Source organism: Lissotriton vulgaris, chromosome 6 (genome assembly GCF_964263255.1).
Source record: "Lissotriton vulgaris chromosome 6, aLisVul1.2, whole genome shotgun sequence".
In the NCBI taxonomy this organism is placed as follows: Eukaryota; Metazoa; Chordata; class Amphibia; order Caudata; family Salamandridae; genus Lissotriton; species Lissotriton vulgaris.
The window spans coordinates 1,692,808,166-1,692,831,477 of NC_141694.1; the positions used below are offsets into that span (position 1 = coordinate 1,692,808,166).

Genomic DNA, 23,312 nt, shown 5'->3' on the forward strand with positions numbered 1-23,312 from the left:
AGAGAACGGAGAAGAGCTGGCTCGTTTACCTCCCTACTCTAAGACATAATTTCTCGCCCAGCGAGACTGGGCAAGCGCAGCCTACGCAGGCCGAGACCTACAAAGTCTTGCTTCTGGTTCCCTTCACCAAATTAGGATAGTCACTTTCTTAATTACGTTTTCCATTTCTAATGGGTTTGGGAGTTTATTGGTCTGTTTCCCATCCATTTAAATTACATTGTGTATAGCTGTATACTTTAAATCATGCAGCTGAGACCTAGCCCGATTTTTGGTGCATGTCCCACATTATTCAAACCTTGAATAACACACAAATCCCTAAGGTAAATGTATTTACTGTTGCAAACAGGTGTTCTTACCTACCTGCACTCCATGGCACTGTTGATGGAATGGTTAACAACTTACACCTTCTGGAAGTCTTGGGCTTGGTGGTGGATCACTGAAGTCCATTCTTGTTGCCACTTGGACACTACTATTTCTGTACTGGGACTTTGCTAGTGTCTTCATCTTTGAGCTTCCTGACCATTGAGTGAAACAGCTAAAAGTCTTATATCTACTTTAATGTTCTTCATTGGATTCATTAGAGACATTGGATTTGTGGGAGAGGTTGGTTATGCTCCCTGTGCCCTATGGCTGTTGTGCATCTGCAGGGTCATCACCCTCAGTTTGTGCTGTTTGCTTAGCTTTCAGTCTTGTGTAGGGTGCCTAATGTGCCCCGTGGATTGCTTGGCAGGATTAGCTGGCTGAATGATTTGTTTGCAGGTGGGTTTCACCTCTCTAACAATTTTCTGACCCCTTGTGGGAAAACCCAGTGGATCTTAGTTTATTTTAACATTTTCTGTAGGGTTCCAGTGTGATCTGGTCCTAGCTCTTAACCCCTTCCACGTGGGGCTAATTCCCCCGGGGCGCGGGGGAGGGGGAGCGGCGTGCGGCGCCGCAGTGCTCGTGACGAGCTCAGCTCGTCATGCTCCACAGCGGAGCGACGACTCCACCCACTCAATGGAACGCCGAGCACAGGAGGGGAATTAGCTCCTCGTGGGCATTCCATGGCTGTTATGACAAGCTCAGCTCGTTATTAGCACAGCTCCACTGTGCCGAAGGGGTTAATCCTGCTTTTAATCTCCTACGAATCGGGACGGTACTCGCAGGTACTGAGTACCGGCACTTTTATCACTCTGGGTACTGGCACTTCTCTACTGCAGTGGAGAGTACCAGTACTCATAAAGGTTAGGCACATTAGCTGCTAGTGGTGGTAGCCTTTCTCTTTGACAGCCAGAGAATTTTTTTAGCCCTGAGCTGAGCCCCCGCTGAACTATTTAGCGTGGGCTTATTTGCATGATATCTGGGTGCTCGCCATCATGCTGTGTTGCAAGGAATCGAAGCAGCCCAGTGATAGGACAATGAGAATAGCCATGGGAGGTAAGGAGGTTTAAAGGGTTTTAATCCCTCCTGATTCTTTGGTGTGAGTGTCTGCTTATGTTTGTCTGTTTGCCTGCTTGTGTATGTGTGTTTTTGTGTGAGAGAGAAACGAGAGAAATAAAACAAAATAAGGAAATGTTAAAATACCTCAGTGATTGACTTTCGTTTTGTATAACGAAGTAACCTGTTTTGTTTATAGAAAAACATTTCTTGTGTTTTGGTATGTGCTGCAACTAATATATAAGTCAATAAACTTTGCATGTCTTGCCTTTAGTCCCGTCCCTAGCCCCACCCATCGCCACATTTAAGTGAGTATCTGCATACTTTTTCCCCCATTTAAAGCACTGCCTACGATAATTCATGATGGGCGCAGCTGACATTTTCTTTGTAAGGTTCGACATAGCCCCGGTTTCTCTGGTAATTTCTTCTAGTTTGCAGAGGTGCAGGCCGAACCCAGCAAATCCAAGGGAGATCCTAGGACACCAGTTGCAGCGTGAACACAGGGATTGACTATGCTGGCACCTAAAGTGGCCACACCAGGGCTGCAAGAAAATCCAATCCCTCAGTCTGGCTGACCCCACCCCTCCCCAAGCAATTCCCGCCAACTGCATTAGACCTTGAGCACCAGTGCTTGTGTAGAAACTAAGGAACAATCCCCCTGGCCACAGTGACCTATGTCAATCTGTGAGTCACCCTCCCAGGGAACACACAGGGCGGCACCTTGAAAGCTATCACCACCACAGAAGAGACCGCAGAAAGCAAAGAAGCACAAGTCTGAGCTTTATAAGTATGTGGGGGCCTGATCTGGGAGCAGAGTGCAGGGCTCAGCGAAGGAAGGGCACTTGGACGCCGTGGTGGATGCCTCGAGCGGGCAGAAGCCTCACCTGCCTAATGCCGCCGACTTCCATGCAACGCGGGGTGTCAGCAGCCTATTGTGCTTACCTTCGTACTACCACACCACTGTCTGTCTTGGCCAGTGCTGGAAATGCTCTCGCATTTTTCCACTTCCTCCTGGATGTCTCCCTCCTCCTCTGGCAGGAAGGACAGCGGGAGCTGAACAATCCACCCGCCTTCCCGCCTAAGTGCTGAATCAGCAACAGCGAGCCCCTCCTTGCTCCTCACACGCAATCATCAAATGGTGGCCTTGTTCAAACATGAACACATTAACCAGCAGAGACACTACTTGGTAGCTGCAACTGATGGAATCGGAAACACCCCCTCCATTTTGGGACTACCCCAGTTAAGGGTGGGGGGCAAGGTAGTCACCTTAAACACAATTGCTCCATATCAGTGACTGGGAGCTACTCGCAAGATCATTCACCGTCTGCAAAGGGCCAGGTCCAATCCTCTATCAAACTAAAAAGTGAACCGTTGTTACCATTAGAGATCTTTTTGGTTTGTGGCCTTGCATCTACCAACATATGATTATTTCAGATGAGCTAGTTGGCTTTCAGATAGACAAGAGGATGTTGACAGCCACATTATCTTGCATTTTCTATTTATTGTCCAGAGCCGTTATGTAGAGCAAGGTAGGACAATTGTTGGTAAAAGGTCTTACAACTACCTAGGCCTATATTGTATACATTGGGGCTCATAACAAGATAATCCTTTGCTTTGTTTTATGTTTGACAGAGGATGACTCTCAATTTTTGGAGATTATTTAGTGTACTGTGCAATCTTTAGTATGAATGGGAGAGTATGGAAGGAAGAGGTTTTGAAAACAATATATTGGGAATTTCACTTTTTTTGCAGAGTTTTGCAGAGTGTATGCCTGATGGGTTCAGGTAGCATTTATTTTCCTGATATGAGGGAATTGCAACTGGGATTTAAACTAGTACAATATTTAAGTATCCATACTATGCATACAAATTATTATTTTTTAAATTATGGTTGAAGAGAAGAGACGGATCATCCATTACAGGGTTTTGACTCTTCGTTTTCTTTTCCCACCATGTGTTCTTGTCACAAAATAGATAATAGGAACATTCATATTGTTCTACATCTCTGTCATTAAGAGAATTAATAGTTTTAAGTGCTTTATGTGATTCTTGTTTGCTTTATAAGGGTTTGGTATAGGAATACCCTGGAATCTCTTGGAGAACATTAGGAAAACTCAATACGTTGGTATTTGTAGGATGGGATTATAGGTTTCTGTTAATAGTTTATTTTTGAAAGTAGTGTAGCATATCAGAAAAGTAATAAAAGAGAAAGTATAACGCCCCACACAGAAAATCCTAGGTGACCTGCCTTTCAGAATAATGCCTTGTAAGCTATCAGAATGTAAATGTCCTATGGTTGGCCTGTAACATGTTTCTTTCCCTTAGGAGACCCATAGGTCAGTTTGATTAGAGACTGATATCACAGTTGTAGCTGTCATGATCTTTTCAGGGTGTATTTAAGTAGCAAAGTGACGTCTGTATGCCAAGAGCAGTCTGATTGCAATTCTATTGTAAAATTGAAATAGGCAAATAATAAAATGCATTTTGATCCTAATTTGTTGTATAAGAACAGGGATCCACTCAGATTTGACTGATGCATCTGTTTTGTTGTTGTTGGTGTATTAGGTCTTCCGGTGGATCCACGCAAGGTGTTGATAGTGGCCGGCCATCACAACTGGATTGTTGCTGCTTATGCCCATTTTGTTGTTTGTTACAGGTACACATTTCTTCGAAATGTCATGTGATATTTACCTTTGTCTTGTTTCCTTGTCTAATCATTTTATAAAACATGGGAGCATGCAATCCCTGTAATAAAAACACTCCTCGAAATTCCATTTTACGGGTGATTTCTCTTGTCTTCAGTTGCCTGTAATAAAGAAAGGATGTAGCTTCTCAGTTGTAAAAATGTATTGCAGTTGAACTAGGAAGCCATAATACATGCTGCTTGCTTTCGCTATCGATCCGCTGTATGGTCATGGATGTATTCGGTGATAAGCAATATTCATATACAATACTATGGGGATCCTTTATCCTATATCAAATATGCTTCAATCAAAACTCTTGTTTTCTGCTCATATTTCCTTAAGCTTAAAAAAAAATTTAATCCGTTTACAAGCTTTACTCAATACAGGCACTTATTCAATGTCACGTACAATGTTTTTTATACATAACAAAACAATTCATCAAAATCACAACGTCAAAATATTAATTAAAGAAAACTGTAATGCAGCATAGAATTATACTTAAGAAATAGCTTCATTTACATAACAATGTGCCGTTGAGCATTCAATTGTGGCCATAAGGCATCATTTGGCACTATATAAAATTCCCAAATAAACGACTAATCAATGCACTTTTGTAACGTATGCTACACTCTACATCACTCCACTCTGTCACTCGAGTCTGCTCCACTTTACAACCCTCTACTCTACTGTAGACCCCTCCACTCTACCAAACTTTACTCCGCTCTGTGCTATTCCACTGTACAACACTTCTCGTCGGTCACTGTACCACACTGTAGTTCTCAATATGCCACTCTACCAAACTCTACTCCACACAACTCTCACTATGCCACTCCACCACAGTTATCTCCACTTTACTCTATAACACATTAGTCCACTCTACTCGACTCTACTCCACTGCACTGTATGCCATTTGACTCTACACCACTATGCCACTCCAATGTACCCAACTCAATCACATTCTACTCTTCTCTGACTCTCTCCAACCCAGAATGCTTTACTCCACTATATACCACTCCACTCTAAGACAGTTTTCCACACTCTGCGACACCCACTTTACACTCCTCTCCTCTGCTCCAATCCAATCTACGGTATTCCACTGAATGCTACTCTGCTCTGTCTATTCCACTCAATGCGTTTCCACTGTACGCTACTCCACTGTATGCTACTCTAATCTAGACCACTCCACTGTAAGCCACTCTACTCTACACCACTTCCCCGTACGCTATTCCAATCTACGCCAATCCACTCTATGCTATTACACTGTAAGCAACTCTACTCTATACCACTCCCCCACTCCACTGTATGTCACTCCACTCGCTATTCCACTGTACACCACTCCACTCTACGCCACTCCAGTCTAGGCCACTCCATTGTACGCTACTCTATGCTGTTCCACTGTTCGCTATGCCACCCTACCGTACACTATTCCACTGTATGCTACTCCATGCCATTCCACTATATTCAACTCCACTGTATGTTACTCTACGCCACTCCAGTGTACAGCATTCCACTCTATGCTATTCAATTGGACCCAATTCCACTCTACTCTACGCTATTCCCTGAATGCCACTCCACTCTATGCCGCTGCATTGTACACCATTTCATTCTATGCTATTCACTCCACACCACGCAATTGTACGCCATGACACTCTACTTCATGACACTGTATGCCACAATACTCTACAATATAAAACCCTATGACGCAACACTACAACACGAGACTCTATGCCTCTCCAGTCAATGCCTACTCCACTCTACGACCCTCTTCTCCATTCTACGCCCCTCAATTCTCCCAAGATTAACTCCACTCTATATTACTCCACTGTACAATACTGTGCTCCAATCTATGTCACTGTACAACAGTATAGTCTTCTCTGTGTGAAGCTACCAGACTCTACTCCACTCTGACACTCTCCACTCCCTCTACATCACTCCACCACAATTTACTCCACTCTACTCTGTAACAACTATTCCATTCTAATCGACTACACTCTACACCACTTAAGACAGTGGCACTGTATGCTGCTCGACTCTACCACACTATGGCACTCCTCTGTTCCAGAATCTATTCCAAACTCTGCTCTTCTCTATTACAAGTTTCCTGCACTCTGACATGCCAAACCATGCCACTGTATGATGCGCTGCAGCACTTTACTCTACGAGACACCACTGCCCTGTATGACACTTTACTCCACTGTCGGTTGCGTCACTCAACTTTGCAATACTTTACCCGAGTTCACGCCACTGTATGACTCTCCATTCTATGCCGCACCACTTTACAACACTCTACAAATCTCTACTGTACTCTATGCCACAGTATGACCCTCTATTACACACTCTACCCCTGTACAACAGTTTACTCTACTCTGTGTCACTGAGTGAAATTCTACTCTATTCTAGTCTATGACTCTCCACTCCGCTCTGAGGCAGACTACCCAACTACCTTTATGCCACACCATCTCCCTTTACTCCACTCTATGACACACTATTCGACTCAACTGTACTCCACTACTCCACTTCACGTCACTCCACTGCTCATCACTCAGTCACTCTACTCTACAACACATTATACCGCTACAATTTATCACACTGTATGCCACTACACTCTACTGCACTCTACTCCACTCCATACCACTGCACTGTGTGACATTTTCCAACACTGTGTGACACTCCACTGTATGATAATGCACTCTACTGTGACACTTTATTCCAGTGCATGATACACCAGCCACTCTATTCAACTCCACACCACTCTACTCTACAACATAACACTCCACTGTATTACACTTTTCTCCATTCTGTATCCTATGTGACTCTACTCAGCTCCACTCCACTATAATTTACACCTCTCTACAACATTGTTCGACATTCCAGTGTACAATTCCCTACTGTACTCTGTGCTAGTCAACGCAACAAGTGCATCTTGCTGAACACCCGCTCAGTCCACAGACACGCCACTGAACTCTGGGACCTACTTGACACCACATCGCCGGACGTCGACTTCCTTACAGAAACCTGGATGAACGCCTCATCAGCGCCCAACATCGCCATAGCCATCCCGGACGCTTACAAGATCATCCGAAAAGACCGCACCAACCAAACAGGAGGAGGCATTGCCATAGTCCATAAGAACACCATCCGAATCACGACCAACTCCAACGTTAACCTCGCGACCGCCGAACACCTTCACTTCCAGATCCACACCGACCCCAGGACTACACTTAGAGGCACCCTCATCTACAGACCACCAGGAACCCGCACACATTTCAACAAAGACATCACTGACTTCATCAGCCCACATGCCCTCACCTCGGAGAACTATATTCTACTGGGAGACCTCAACTTTCACCTGGAAAAGAAAAAAGACAGCAACACCACCACCCTTCTGGACAACCTGGCCAATCTCGGGCTCAAACAACTTGTTGACACCCCCACCCACCTTGCCGGACACACGCTCGACCCTATCTTTACCTCCAGCAAACACATCTCATTCGATCACACCACAGCTCTCCATTGGACGGACCACAGCTGCGTTCACTTCAGCTACAAAAAGACCACGACCCACAACCCCCCACAACCTATTCCTCGAAGAAATTGGAACAAAATTACCACCGACCAACTCTTCACATCGCTTAACCAAAACCCCGTGCCATATCATCCGACCCAAACCATGCTGCCACCAAACTCACACAATTGATCACCCACAGCGCTGACGAATTAGCACCCTTGAAAAACCACCAGACCAAACAAGGTAACAAAAAGGCCCCCTGGTTCAACGATGACCTTAAGAAATCCAAGAAGTTATGTCGTACATTCGAGAAAAAATGGAGAAAAAACCCAATCACTGACAACCTGACCACCTTCAAGGACGCCACCCGCAAACACCACCAACTGATCCGATCCACCAAGAAATCAGCATTCAAGGATCGACTCGACAACAACGCCCACAACAGTAAGGAATTATTCAACATCGTCAAAGAATTTACCAACCCCACCGCCGGCACCAACGACATCACTCCCTCTCAAGACCTCTGCGACTCTTTATCCTCTTTTTTCCACAACAAAATCGTCGACATACATAACAGCTTTGAAAAACAATCCGAAGAACAGTCCACTCCACACACCTCCGAACCAAATCAGCACTCTCACGAACTTTGCGCCTGGAACCCAATCACTACTGAAGACACCATCCGCCTGATGAACTCCATCCACTCAGGATCACCAACCGACCCATGTCCCCACCACATTTTCAACAAAAGCAGACTCCATCATCGCACCCCATCTTCGCGATGTCATCAACTGTTCCTTCAAATCCGCCACCTTCCCGGAAAGCTGGAAACATGCCGAACTCAGCGCACTTCTGAAGAAACCCACAGCAGACTCCTCAGAACTTAAGAACTACCGCCCCATCTCACTCCTCCCATTCCCTGCCAAAGTAATTGAGAAAGCCGTCAATAGTCAGCTCGCCGCCTTCCTTGATTCCAACAATTCCCTCGACCCCTCACAATCTGGCTTCCGAACCAAACACAGCACCGAAACCGCCCTCATCGCAGCTACAGACGACATCAGAACACTACTGGACAACGGAGAGACAGTCGCCCTCATCTTACTCGACCTCTCCGCCGCCTTCGACACAGTCTGTCATAGCACCCACATACAACGCCTCAACAACGTCGGAATACAAGGAAAAGCCTTGGACTGGATCCTCTCGTTCCTCGCCGGGAGAACCCAGAGAGTCCGCCTCCCCCCATTCAAATCAGAGGCCACTGAAGTCATCTGCGGCGTACTACAAGGATCATCACTCAGTCCCACCCTTTTCAACGTTTACATGAGTCCCCTCGCTTCCATCGCACGACAACACAACCTCAACATCATCTCCTACGCAGACGACACCCAGCTGATCCTCTCCCTTACCAAAGACCCAAACACCGCCAAAACCAATCTACACGAAGGAATGAAAGAAGTAGCCGAATGGATGAAAAACAGCCGTTTAAAACTGAACTCAGACAAAACGGAAGTTCTCATCCTAGGATCATCCCCCTCATCCTGGGACGACTCATGGTGGCCACCGGCCCTGGGCACAGCACCCATACCTACAGATCACGCACGTAACCTGGGTTTCATCCTGGACTCCTCCCTCTCGATGGCCAGACAAGTCAACGCCGTCTCATCTTCATGCTTCAACATCCTACGCATGCTCAATAAAATCTTCCGTTGGATCCCCACCGAAACAAGAAAGACAGTCACCCACGCACTGGTTACTAGCCGACTGGACTATGGAAATACCCTTTACGCCGGAACCACTACCAAACTACAGAAAAAACTCCAACGCATCCAAAACGCCTCCGCCAGACTCATACTGGACATCCCTCGTCAAGCTCACATTTCCGTTCACCTGAAAGACCTCCACTGGCTCCCCATCAACAAGAGAATAACGTTCTGTCTCGTCACCCACACACACAAGGCCCTCTACGACCTAGGACCCGAATGCCTCAAGACAAGACTGTCCTTTTACACACCCACCCGCCAACTACGATCATCCAGTAAAGCACTCGCCGCAATTCCGCGCATCCACAGATCCACCATGGGAGGAAGATCCTTCTCCTACTTAGCGGCCAAGACCTGGAATTCTCTCCCCACTCACCTCCGCCTTACACAGAACCACCTCTCCTTCAGAAAGCAGCTAAAAACCTGGCTTTTCGATAAGTAATTCACCCTCCCTCCCTCAAGCGCCTTGAGACCCTCTGGGTGAGTAGTGCGCTATATAAATTCCTGAACTTGAACTTGAACTCTATGGCTACCCACTCTTCACCACTGTTCTACCTTACATGATTCTAGCACAAGCCACTGCAGTCTTCTCTACAAACACCACTCACTATATGACACAGCACTTCACTCTGCAACACTCTCCTCCAGTGTGCAACGCTGTACCACAGACCACTGTATCATAGGCCACTCAACGACACCACATTGTTCTAGACTCTCTGCCACTCTGCTGGACTACACTCCACTCCATAACACTGAACTGACGACACTTTACTCCACTCTATGCCACTACATTGTAATACACTCTTCTCTACTCTATGAACCTGTATGACTCTCTACTCGATTTCACTACGCGACACTCCACTCCAGGACCCTGCAGTTGACAACACTCCACTGTACAAAACTCAACTCCACTGTATCACACACCACTCCACTCTATAATACTAAACTCCACTATACGAGACACAATGCCACTCTACTTCATAACACTGAACTCCACTTTACACTATACAAGACCACTCTGCTCCACTTTGTTCCACTTGACTTTGTGCCACTAGTCTGTACAGCACTGGCCTACAGTATACTCTACGACACTCAACTGAACTACGAATTGAAACACACTTTTAATTAAAAAATAAAAACAATTTAAATTAAACGAAAAAGGCTAAAGATAAGTTATAATTTGGAAAACTTTATTCTTTCTATATTAACCAAACTTAAACTATAAACCATTGGAACTTCTGAAGCTATAGTTATAACTTAAATTCATAATTTACTCACCACCTTCAATTTACTGTAAGTTCAGCACCTCCGTACACAGTGTTGTCACCTCACTTGCTGCACACAAAAACTGCAACTCCCCAGTGTACCGTGCACTGTATTCCCAGAAATTATGTCATATGTGTTGTTGTGAATGTTATTATTTCATGTGTTATAAGTCATGTACTATGCAAGGGTATAACCAGTACCTAGAGAAGGCATAAGTTATATAATGTAGTGTGGCGAGTGAGGTGACCAGACTGTGTATGGAGGCTCACAACTTATAGCAAATTGAGGGTGGTGTGTAAATTAGTAACTGAAACTTGAGAATTTCTTATGTTTGTATAGTTTAAGTAGGGTTTTTTATAGAAGAATAAATAGATTTCCTTACGATAACTTATCCTTAACCTTTGTTTTTACATAATATATATTTTATATATATATACATATATGTCAGGCGCGCAACACCCATATGGCTCAAAGGGCTTAAGCTCCCTCCCCCCTGTAGTGCGTGTCAGAACGGGTTAAGACAGCTTCCCTGGCTGGCGACCGTCTTATTGCAGCCACACCCGAGTACTTCAGAGGTCTTTAAAAGATGATTTACTTGTTAACGAGGATTTTTTATATAGCACCCCTTCTTGGAGCCCCTGCATCTCCACTCTGCCTATTGCTGGAAAAATTAGTTGCCCCCCTCGCTCCGAAATTTGGTTCTAGTTGTGATAGGTATATTCACTGAAAAAAACTAATGTTAAGGTAACGCTATAGTTAAGTGAATTTGTCAGTGACCACATTAACGTTTTGAACTAAAGAAAAGCACAGAAATCCAGCAGTTATAGTTAGCAAAGCTAGCTATAACTTGCGCCCCTGCTGTGCACTGCTTGCAACTTCACATATTACATCTGACACTCATGACATGTTCTGTGACATAATTTATGACATCACTGATGACATCTCAAGTGAGATCATTGATGACATCATCCAAGCTTCATCTGTACCCACTGCTCGGTTAACAGGTATAGCACTAGAATTCTGAGAGTAAGTACAAAATAGCTCAGAGGAATATGAGGCATCATTAGTGCTAGCACAGAAACAACTCCCTTAGGTGTAGTAAGCAAGGATTAGTTGCCACATTGACCTATAACATACACTTCACGGGTAGCGTAGTTCATATTCACAGCCAACCACAGATATGTGTGAAACCCATATTGCATACAATGTTCAATCTGTATACAACTGTTCAGAGAAAGCCAAGTTCCTAAAAATACTGAACATCTTTTTGAGAAAAGAAATACCCTGCTACAGACCACTTTTATCTGTGTCAAATCACGGACAGTCACCAAACCTACTTTGAGAAATGAAGTTGATATGAGTAGAGAAGTGGGTATTGTACACTGTATTCACTCTATGGAGAGAGGTTACCTTATACCACACTATTTGTAGATAGTAAAACTCATGCGAAATGCACTGCAGAGTATTAAAAAGTATCTACTAAGAACAGTGTTCACTCTATGCAACAACATCTGAAGGTGCTTAAGATTATACTACCTGCAGCCTTCATATGAAGGAAGTGACCCGATTCTGGTCACCCGGGTCATACAAGACCACCTCTCAGCCTTCCATACCAAATGAAGAGTGGATCAGACGGTCGAGAATACAAACTGATATCTGTTTATTCGGAGTACACTAGTAGCAGAGCCCTGTCTCCCCAGTCTCTAGAAAGTGCTGCAGAGGGACTGACATCAGCAAGCATAACAATACATTTTGTACACTTCGAAACCAGTAAAAGCACGCCCACCTTGGAATTTTCCAAGCAGATGCAGCTGGACAGTAAATTACAAAGGAGTAAGTTTCGATTCTGAGGCCGGGCACACATTATCTGCTATTCAGGGTCACTCTGCCTGTGCCTACCACATGACAAGTGAGGGAAAAGGCCTATATCTTATGAGAAAGGTATGCACTAATAAGAACAGTGTATTCATTAGTAAAGCAGAACTTAGCCTCAGAGAAACAAAACCTAGGTTAGGCCTTTTCTCGGAAAAAGCAAAGGACAAGTTTTGATTGTAATTCAAAATGGTGGCCATATACAAAATGGTGCAGCAAATTCTAACTTATATAAAACAATGCAAAAGCATATTTTTTAATTCTAACACTTAATATGGTGACAATTTTACAGGTAGCCCGCATTCTGAAGCAACAAAATCACATGTACATAGTTTGATACTTGGTGCACAGAGTCTTCTATGTTTTGTAGAAATGTTCATGCTGAGACGATTCAGTCTAATAATTCCAGGATTCTTACAATACTTAGCTGTAGAATCTTTGCCCTATTGTAGACGTTTTCCGCAGAGCCTGAAAAACTTGTGTGCAACATGCTGGACAAAAGTTGTCAACTGTCACCTGCACACAGGGTTAATCTTCAATGCAAACATTTATAATGTGTTCAATACCTCAACACACCTATGTGTAAACACTTATTCTCATCAGCTGGTCACTGGCTGTAGAAAAGTAGGTAGGAAAAATAACATTGTAGATACCAGTCACTATATAAACTGTAACACAAACTAGCACACTCGTTGGATGATGTCTTGGTGATGTATTCACTGAAGTCATAAATGATATCCTAGAACATGTCATGAGTGATGTAATATGTGAGCAGACTTTGTGTTTGCTCACGTTTGGCAGGAGTTTTCAAAATGCTCCCGCCAAGTGAGAGCCACCACAGGTTTCCCTGCCCCTGCTGGTATGGGCATGATAACCACTATGTCACATATCTTGATGAACCAGCCACAGAGAATGGCTCACTCACTCACCCACTCACACCCCCACACAACCTCTCATACACTCATTCACACCCCCACTTACTCTTCTACAGAACCACTCACATGCAGTCACTCGTATAGCCACTCACCCATATACCTATTCCCACAGCTACTTCTCACCCATGCAGTCACTCACACAGTCACTGACTCACCCATACAGCTACTCACTCTCCGACACTCTTCAATACAGCCACTTACACACACTCACACACCCACTCAAATAGCTACTCACTTACCCATACAGCCACTGACATAACCACTCACCCACCAATACAGTCACTCACACAGGCACTCACCCACCAATACAGCCACTCACACAGCCACTCTTACCCATACAGCTACTCATAACCACTTATTAACCCATACAGCTATTTACACATCCACGTATTTACCCGTACAGCCACTCACACACCCATTCAGCCACTCACACACCCACACACAGTCACTCACATAATATATGTTAGAAATACTGTCACACATTAGTACTACACAAAGTTTACTAATGTAACTTTTGTGTTATCTTAGTATATATGTTTAACACTCAGAAGTTTTAGAAAACACTCACAATCACTGGATGATTTTATCAGTGATATCACTGACCATGTCATGAGTGATGTACTATGTGGGGTCATAGGCAGTGAAATGCGAGGGCATAAGTTATTGTTAGCTCAGGTAACTATAACTGCTTAATTTCAATGATTAGTGCGAGTGAAATCTGGGCATAACTAGAACTTCCCTGTAACCTTTAGTTTTTTCTGAGAATATATATATATATATATATATATATATATATATATATATATATATATATATATATATATATATATATATATATATATATATATATATATATATATCTCATATATATATATATATATATCTCATATATATATATATATATACACATTATATAATATGGCCCCGTCTTTGCGGATTTCTATCAAGGTGAGCAAGGAACCTGCAGCCAAAGAAGGTCATAAGGTGACTGGTGGGAGGCTTGTGGTACCACCTTGTCATGCTCGCAGGACTTGCACTAAGCACGGCATAGCGTCGCCGCATTGAAGCTACCTGCCATTTTCCCTTCATTTCTTCATGTTGCGTAGAGCCCAGTTGTCTAGTGAAGATGCTGTTTTTTATCCATTATCTCTCCTTCTTGTGTGATCCTGCACACGCTGGCATCTATTCATGTTGAGCTAACCACAAATATGGATGTAAAACTTCCCAAGTGGAGCCCACTGTAGCCCCTATGACTTCTGTCCTCATGACGACCCCTTACATCTTAAGCGCGCATTCATTTCTCACCCACCAATCTCAGACATAAGTGAGGAATGCCCAGCGTGGACCAATTGATTTCTCCACCGTTTCTCCACAACTGCTATCCTCATGATGACCCCCTCATTCCCTAAAAGTGCCTTCATTGCTCCCTCACCAATCTGAGTCTTAAGTGAGGTACGCCCAGCGCGGAGCACATGCTAACTATCTCTCTGTTGTGCCTTTGAACTGGAGTTTCCTCGCACTGTGTCTCTACTGAAGCACTGCTCAAGCGCCTCATCCTACCTGCAGTTTTCCTTTTCCCTAGGAGTAGTCGGCCGGGACCTCAACAGGTTTTTGACTTCTACCACTTAACCTCTGTTTCCGCTGACAAATCATGCATTCTCAAAAACAAATAACAACAAATAAAGGACTTCAACTCACTCTAGATCTCTTCCTGCAGGGCATCAAAAAGAGGCCCTCGCCTTTTCCATGGGCTTGGAGCCTCACTTAGTGGCCAAATGCTGAACTGTGGCCTCCCTTCATAATGACCCTAATGAACCACTAATTACTTACTGACCTCTGGAACATTCGTCCTTAGTCAGCAACCCCCTCCCTTCCATTGCCAACACCTGGTCACGCCCCTGTCTACTCCAAATCCAGATGATGGATCCTCCCGCTAAAAACTTCAAACACAAAATCCTCAAATAAACTCCAGAGACACTAATAACAGACGTCTTCTACAGTCCAACACACAGAGGCCTTAAAATGGACTTCATCTTCTACACTAAAAGACCCGCCAAACGGAGATAGAACTTCCTTCAACATCTTCATGTAACTAATACTACCAGAATTACATTCCCCCATCCATCACACACCGCCACTGCCCAGCTTCATTCATCTAACACACTCGAACCCTATCAGCCCATCAACCTCAGCAGGATGGATTCAACCCTAGCCTCTACCCCAGACTCCATCAAGCTCCATCAGACTGCAATATAATAGCTGGTCTAGAACACAAAATGAACACTGTTCTGGATGAAAGTTCATTACTGCGTAAGGAAGCAAAGATTAGCTACATCCTGCCCCACCGTCACGCATCTACGGTGAACACCGATCCTGCCACAAACATACACTGTGACCCCATCCATCACCCCTAGAAAAACTATCCCCCACATTTATCACCACCTCAAACCGAGCCGCATCACGACCTGGTTGTTGCAGCGGGAAGCCGAAATGTTGAGAAACACTCATGACAATGCTCCTTCCCAACCCTACCACCACAAGATCCCAGTCATCCTGGGCACGAGTAGTACCCGGCACACCACTCGCCCCTCCAGGCCTACTGTCTTGCTACCATCCAACCTAACCAGCCTGGTCTGATATCACTTCATGCATGGCACTAAACTATCAGTCAGCAGTCAAGCATGCCACTGATATAACTGCAACTATCCCAAGGCACAAAAATGACATCTATTTGTAACTGAAACCTGGCTGAATGATCACTCATCCCCTTTCATTGATCTCTTCAACCCAGGGCTTTTCAATCATTTGCTGCAATTGCAAGGCAGGTGCAAATAGCCATCATACACAAAAGTGATTTTGTCTTAACTCCCCTCCGCATTACCAAATAACCTACCATTGACTATTTTGGAGCTCAGCTCTCCTCTAAATGCCCCAACTCCATCAAATTTAATTTCATCTATTACCCTCCAGTGGAAAACTCACAATTTCTTGAAGACTTAACAGACCTAAGATTGCCTAACTCCCTAAAAGACAGCACAGACATTATACTTGGAGACCTAAACCTGCACCTGAAAAATACCGAAGACCCAATAATACAAGCCCTATCCTCCATCCTGGAAGCAAACAATCTCACCCAACACTGCAATAAATAAACTCAGAACCAGGGCTCTACTCTTGTCGCAATCATCTCTAAGCAGAACACTTTATCCCTCCACTCTATCATAACCTCTGACTTGACTGGCCACCACCTAATCCTTTTCGATCTCGATGCCTAAGGCTCTCCCCAAGCTATCCATCCCAAGCACTGGGCGAGGAACACACATCGAATCCCCCAGGGAGAGTTAGAATCATTAATCAGTTCCCCAATTCTACCCCTACCTGACCTCTCCTCCGTTGATGACCTCCCCACCAACTGCACACAAAAATGGCAGAACTCTTTGACAAAGTCGCCACTCTGGAACTCAAAAAATCAAGATGTATCCCTTCCAGATCCTGGTTTATTGAAGACCTAAACAATGAGAGGCGATAGCTCTCCTCAACACTCAATCAATGACTCTACTAAGTGCTGCCAAGAGTTTGTAACATTCTTCTCTGAAAAACATAACATTGAACTCTCTCTTTGCTCACCCACCTCCATATACTCCACACTATGGATGCACGCCTTGCAGAGAGGGTCCACCCAAGGCCTTACCTTCTACTAATGGCTGTCTCCCTAAACTTCCCCTCTCAGCTATCCAGAACTCCAACCTCAACCACTTGCAATTGAAAAATGATGCAATTTGGACCGAACTAAATTATATCCCTGAAGAAGTAGTTCTCAAACTGTTCGCCTGCAAGAAGCCAACATCGCACATCTGCAACCTCCTCCCTGCTATGCTTCTAAAAAATCTCAGTCACATCATCTCCTACATGGACCAAAATCATCAATTGCTCCATATTGAGCTGCTCCATGCTGGCCTCCCTCAAAATCGGCCAAGTAAACCACCTTATCAAAAAGCAAATGCCAACAAGATCGACCTTAACCATAACAAACCTATAACCATCCTCCATTCCTGCCTAAAATCATCAAAACATGTGTGCTGGTACTACTCAACAACCACATTGTAAAATACAACCTGCCCAACACCTTCCAATCTGGGTTCAAGAAAGAATGCAGCACAGAGGCTGCAATACTGAAAACTACAGATGACCTCCGCAGTTCTCTGGACAAAGGTCAGGCCTGCCGCTTAGTACTGCTGGACCTCTTGGGTGCCTTTTATATTGTCAACGATGACATCCTCCTAAACACCCTCTCAAAATGTACAGGTATCAATGGAACTGTCCTTCAGTGGTTTGCTTCCTTAATGAAAGAACGTTTACAATTACTCAAATGAAACAACTCCTCCTCAAAAGCAACACCAGTCTCTAAAGGAGTTCCGCACAGGCCAATCCTGTCTCTTGCCTTAGTCAACCTCTTTATGGAACCCCTTGCAATGACCCCGAAACAAACTAGGATTGCCTATCATTTCTATGCAGATGGCACTCAAATCTACATTTAAATCCTTCCTTCACAACTCCCAACCATAATTACCTCAGAACTATATATTGTTTGCACATCATACTGTCTGTTTTATACTTATTTTTCATACGATTACTATGCACTATTTACCCTTTTAATTTAACTTATGTAATTGCTGCTATATGGCCCACATATTCTACTGTCTATCGTACACTTCTCTTCATACTGGTATTATGTAGTATGGTTGGGATACCCGTCACCCCCTCCCAACACAATCCCCAAGAATGGGAAGACGGAAACGGTTCTTGAACTTTTGGAAGGCGGGAGGGAGTTACCCTCCCGGCCGTATTTATTAAAATATGAAACAAAATTAAAACATTAAAATAACAGTTTCATATCATGTACAATTTCATTTACACATTACGATGTTTCTTGGCTAACCTTAACACATCTCTAATACAAAGGTTCTCCTAGCCGATTCTAAAACATCCTGTAAATGCATTTCTCCAAATTCAAATTGTACATCCTAACATTACGGGCCAACGGCAAGGTCCTAACCGGTGTCAGATCCCTAATACCAGAACTCCCCCCTCACTTGTGAGGGGCGGGCGCACAGAGGACTGTCCCTCTGTGCCAACTTCCAATTTCCCTTGTCTTAACGGGGGCCCCCTATTTACTCAACGCCATCTTAGTGGTCGTCCGAGGACTCGTGTGAGGTGTCTAGAAGGTAGCGTAGACCCCCCCCCACCCCACACTGCTTACCACATCTGCCGTCGCAGATGTCCTGGCCCCGGGAAATTACCAGGAGGGGCCCGTAGCCCCTCCTCCCCAGGGAGGGGCCTATGACCGCCTTCCCTTTGGGCGGCCCCATCTTTAGAGGGGACCGCCTCCCCGTTTGAGGGGCCAATGGCCGCCTCCCCCCGGGCGCTCCTATCCATAATGGGTGACGCCCCCACCTATAGGGATCTTCCAATTACTGCTCACCGATCATGACCTTACCGCCCGACCAAAAAAAATACGACATTTTTTAAACTAAAGAGGATGGAAAAGACAGTTATACTGAGCGGTTCAAAGTATAAACACCTACTAAGCACTACATTTAACTCTGCTGCAACTACTTCGCCGAAATACATGCTGAAAGCGCAACCACTTTATTACATACCAAAATTACCAACTTTATTCGAAAACAACCTGGAAAAGAAACAGTATCATGTCACTCGACTTTATTCCAAAACAAATCGCTGTCATCAGGGGCTGGTGGGTGGGTCAAAATTGGCTCCTTGTTCCGTCTCGAGCTCACGTGCAATGGGGAGGTGCAGCTTCTGAGCACAGGAACAAGAGGATGCTTCCTTGGATTGTTGCTCCTTTTATCCTCCTTCGGGCGGGCGTGGACCCTCCTCCAATCCGCCTACAGGGCGTGGCCATCGGTGTAGGTGTCTAGGACAACCCCTCTTGGGCGGGAAAAGGCGCGCCCCGGCTACGCCGCTTCGGGCATACCAGCCGAGACACACCTCCCGCCCAAAATGGTTTCCCGGGGGGATCGGGGTACTCCACCATACGTTCGGGGGGACCGAGCGGTCGCCCCTTTCCATATGGTTGGGATACCCGTCACCCCCTCCCAACACAATCCCCAAGAATGGGAAGACGGAAACGGTTCTTGAACTTTTGGAAGGCGGGAGGGAGTTAGCCTCCCGGCCGTATTTATTAAAATATGAAACTAAATTAAAACATTAAAATAACAGTTTCATATCATGTACAATTTCATTTACACATTACGATGTTTCTTGGCTAACCTTAACACATCTCTTATACAAAGGTTCTCCTTGCCGATTCTAAAACATCCTGTAAATGCATTTCTCCAAATTCAAATTGTACATCCTAACATTACGGGCCAACGGCAAGGTCGTAACCGGTGTCAGATCCCTAATACCAGAACTCCCCCCTCACTTGTGAGGGGCGGGCGCACAGAGGACTGTCCCTCTGTGCCAACTTCCAATTTCCCTTGTCTTAACGGGGGCCCCCTATTTACTCGACACCATCTTAGTGGTCGTCCGAGGACTCGTGTGAGGTGTCTAGAAGGTAGCGTAGACCCCCCTCCCACCCCACACTGCTTACCACATCTGCCGTCGCAGATGTCCTGGCCCCGGGAAATTACCAGGAGGGGCCCGTAGCCCCTTCTCCCCAGGGAGGGGCCTATGACCGCCTTCCCTTTCGGCGGCCCCATCCTTAGAGGGGACCGCCTCCCCGTTTGAGGGGCCAATGGCCGCCTCCCCCCGGGCGCTCCCATCCATAATGGGTGACGCCCCCACCTCTAGGGATCTTCCAATTACTGCTCACCGATCATGACCTTACCGCCACAGGCCGGATAGTTGACCGGCTATCCGGACCCCCCACAAAAACTCCTACTTAAAGGTCATGGCTGCACAAACTCTTTAACCAAGCTACGAAGTCTCCTATGAGTAAGGTATTCCCCTCCCGGGACAAATGGACCCCATCCTCCAGATACATATGGTCCCCCCGGATACATCCATGAGGAATACAATGCAATTTACCTGTACGAAACAACCTACCAAGTTTGTTATTAACTTTCTTCACCGACTGATTTAAGGCTGACACAGAAATAGCCCCCCGCCACACCCTCCAAATCATGTGTGACCAAGCAATCGTGCACCCCGGAACCCTTCTCGCCAACCAACTTACTGTGGATAGAATTAATTCGAGAAGTACTCGTCGACCAGTGGTCACCAAATCATTGCCCCCAAGATGCTTACAGATGGTGGTGACCTTGTCCGCCCTAACAATCCCTCCATGAATTTTTGAAACTGGTCAATACAGAGCCCGCCCCTTCCGTGGAAGGTCACCCTGTACCCATATTCCCCAGCCACGTGAATCATGTCACCTGCTTTGAATACGTCTGCGGCGCGCCTCACGTATGAGTGGCCGACGACCCACACCACTCTTCCCTCAGCCGGTGTTCTTTGACCGCTGGTCCCCAGGTGTCGGGTCAACTGCTCAGTCCGCCCCGCAAAGCCTGCTCGCGAAACTGAAAACCAAACAGAAAACAAGAAGCGTGAGTGCATGACATTAGCTTCACAACATGTGCAACCGCACATACCTCTTATAACAATTCGAGGACCAACGCCCCAACTGTTTCACTTCATCCACACTCAACCCCCTGGCTGTAGCCTCTGTAGCAGCACCTATCTGGAATGAGTGGGTCCCAAAATCGCCCGGGTTCAAGCCCGCTGCCGCGATTGCCATTGTTAACACCCGCTGAAACTGAAACCTGGTCAGTGGGGTGGCGTCGGTATGTCTCAGCAAGCTCCCCCCCATGATGCCGCCCTTTGCGCTAAGTAATCCTCTACGCATTTCACTGGGCTCATGTGGGGCCCTAGCATCCGCCGAACAACCACACTGTCTCCGATCGCTCCCTGATCGGTTTTGGACTTGGCTATCGTGACTACCATCTTGTCACCTCTGATCTGGATGTGTTCTTGACACAGACCTCCCCCTGCTTGTTCTTTGCTACCAGTTCGCTTATCCGCATAGCCCCATGGAATGCTAATGCAAAGGCGGCCCGGAACAGCACTGTCTCTGACTGAGATGAACAAGTCGCAGGGAGTACGGACATTAACTGGGACAACCTTGCTAGCCCTATCGGGCGCCTCTCGTCCTCTCTACGACCCTCAAGGCGTTGCCACCCGCGCAGCGCCTTCTTCACTACAAAGGACGCTGTGGGGTCCTGAATGCCATGAGCCTGCGCCATGAACGCAATGGCGGCTCGGTGTCTATTGGCTGTTGCCACTGATCGGCCTGCCTGATGTAATGATACTAGGAATTTCAGAACATACTCTTCCTGCCCCCAATGCTCCCCCCTAGCTGGACCCAAAAATGCCCAAAAGGAACGGAACGCCCCTTCATATGCCTTCCTTGTCCTGGGGGCTAGACTCTCTCCCACGAGGTTTTGTAATCCGGGGCACCGAGAGACCAGAGAACTTCGGGAAATGGTGCCGCCACCAAGTCCACAGAGGGCAGATGGCCCCGGAAGGCCTGCATGTGGGAACGAGAGAGTGCATCAGCCGCCTGGTTCAGTACCCCAGGCACGTGTTTTGCTCTAAAGTGGACGTTTAATTTCATACACAGCAGGACAATTTCTTTCATTAATCTCAAGATCAATTTGCAGCGTGCTGCCTGATTATTGACACATTCTACCACGGTCATATTATCCGACCAGAACACCACAGTGCGATCACGAAACCCCTCCGGCCATGTCTTTAAGGCCACTAGGATAGGGAACAGTTCAAGAAACCCAATGTTACCTGTGAGCCCACTCTCGTGCCACCATGCCGGCCAGGTTCGTGCCGACCAATGATTACCAAAGATGGCGCCAAAACCCACACTCCCTGCCGAGTCGGTCCACAAACCCAGCTCCTCGGAGGAAACCGCTGGTTTGTTCCACAGGACACGACCGTTGAAATCCGCCAGAAATGCCAACCATATGCGCATGTCCTGGCGAACCTCCGCCGAGAGTCTTGTGCGGTGATGCCCTTCCTTAAGGCCAACCATGGCTTGAGCAATAGAGCGAGAAAAGGGACGAGCCATCGGTATCACTCTAAGGGCAAAATTAAGCTGACCCACAGCCTGCTGCAACTGATGCAATGTTACTTTCGTCTCGTCAATACATGTCTCGAGCGAGGCCCTAAATTTTAATACCTTCTCCTTAGGCAAACGGAAGCACCCTTCTTCAGAATCGAGCTCAATTCCCAGAAACTCGAGTGAAATAGACGGCCCCACTGTCTTGCCTGGTGCCAATGGCACGCCAAATCTTCTCATGAGATCACAAAATTTACTCAAAGCCTGCGCACATTCCGTGTCCCCGGCTGCCCCCAGAAACAGAAAATCATCAAGGTAATGCATAACCTGCGTAAAGCCTGTGGCTCTGGTGAACGCCCATTGTAAAAAACTACTGAATCATTCAAAATACGCACAAGAGATGGAGCAACCCATTGGCATACATTTATCCATGTAATAGCGTCCCTGGAACACAAAACCTAACAGACGCTGATCTTGTGGGTGTACCGGGAGTAACCGGAACGCTGACTCGATATCAGATTTAGCCATCAGCGCTCCGGGCCCCAGGCGATTCAACATGGCGACGGCCTCATCAAAGGAAGCATACCGCACTGAACAAACTCCCGGGTCAATCGCATCATTCACGGAAAGACCCTTAGGAGCGGACAAATTATGTATCAACCGAAACTCACCTGGGTCCTTCTTGGGGACTACTCCCAACGGTGAGCAAACAAAATTAAGAACAGGCGGGTTCGCATAAGGACCCGCAACCCGACCTCGGGCCACCTCCTTTGCAATCTTT

General features: G+C 46.0%; 1 protein-coding gene across 1 annotated transcript in view; it reads left to right on the forward strand.

Moving 5' to 3' along the window:
* Positions 1-23,312, forward strand: part of KCTD3 (potassium channel tetramerization domain containing 3) — a 319,588-nt gene that overhangs the window by 163,068 nt on the left and 133,208 nt on the right. Inside the window, exon 8 of the mRNA XM_086927901.1 lies at positions 3,981-4,071. Coding sequence (XP_086784027.1) covers positions 3,981-4,071 — 91 coding nt within the window. The remainder of the gene's footprint in view (positions 1-3,980; positions 4,072-23,312) is intronic.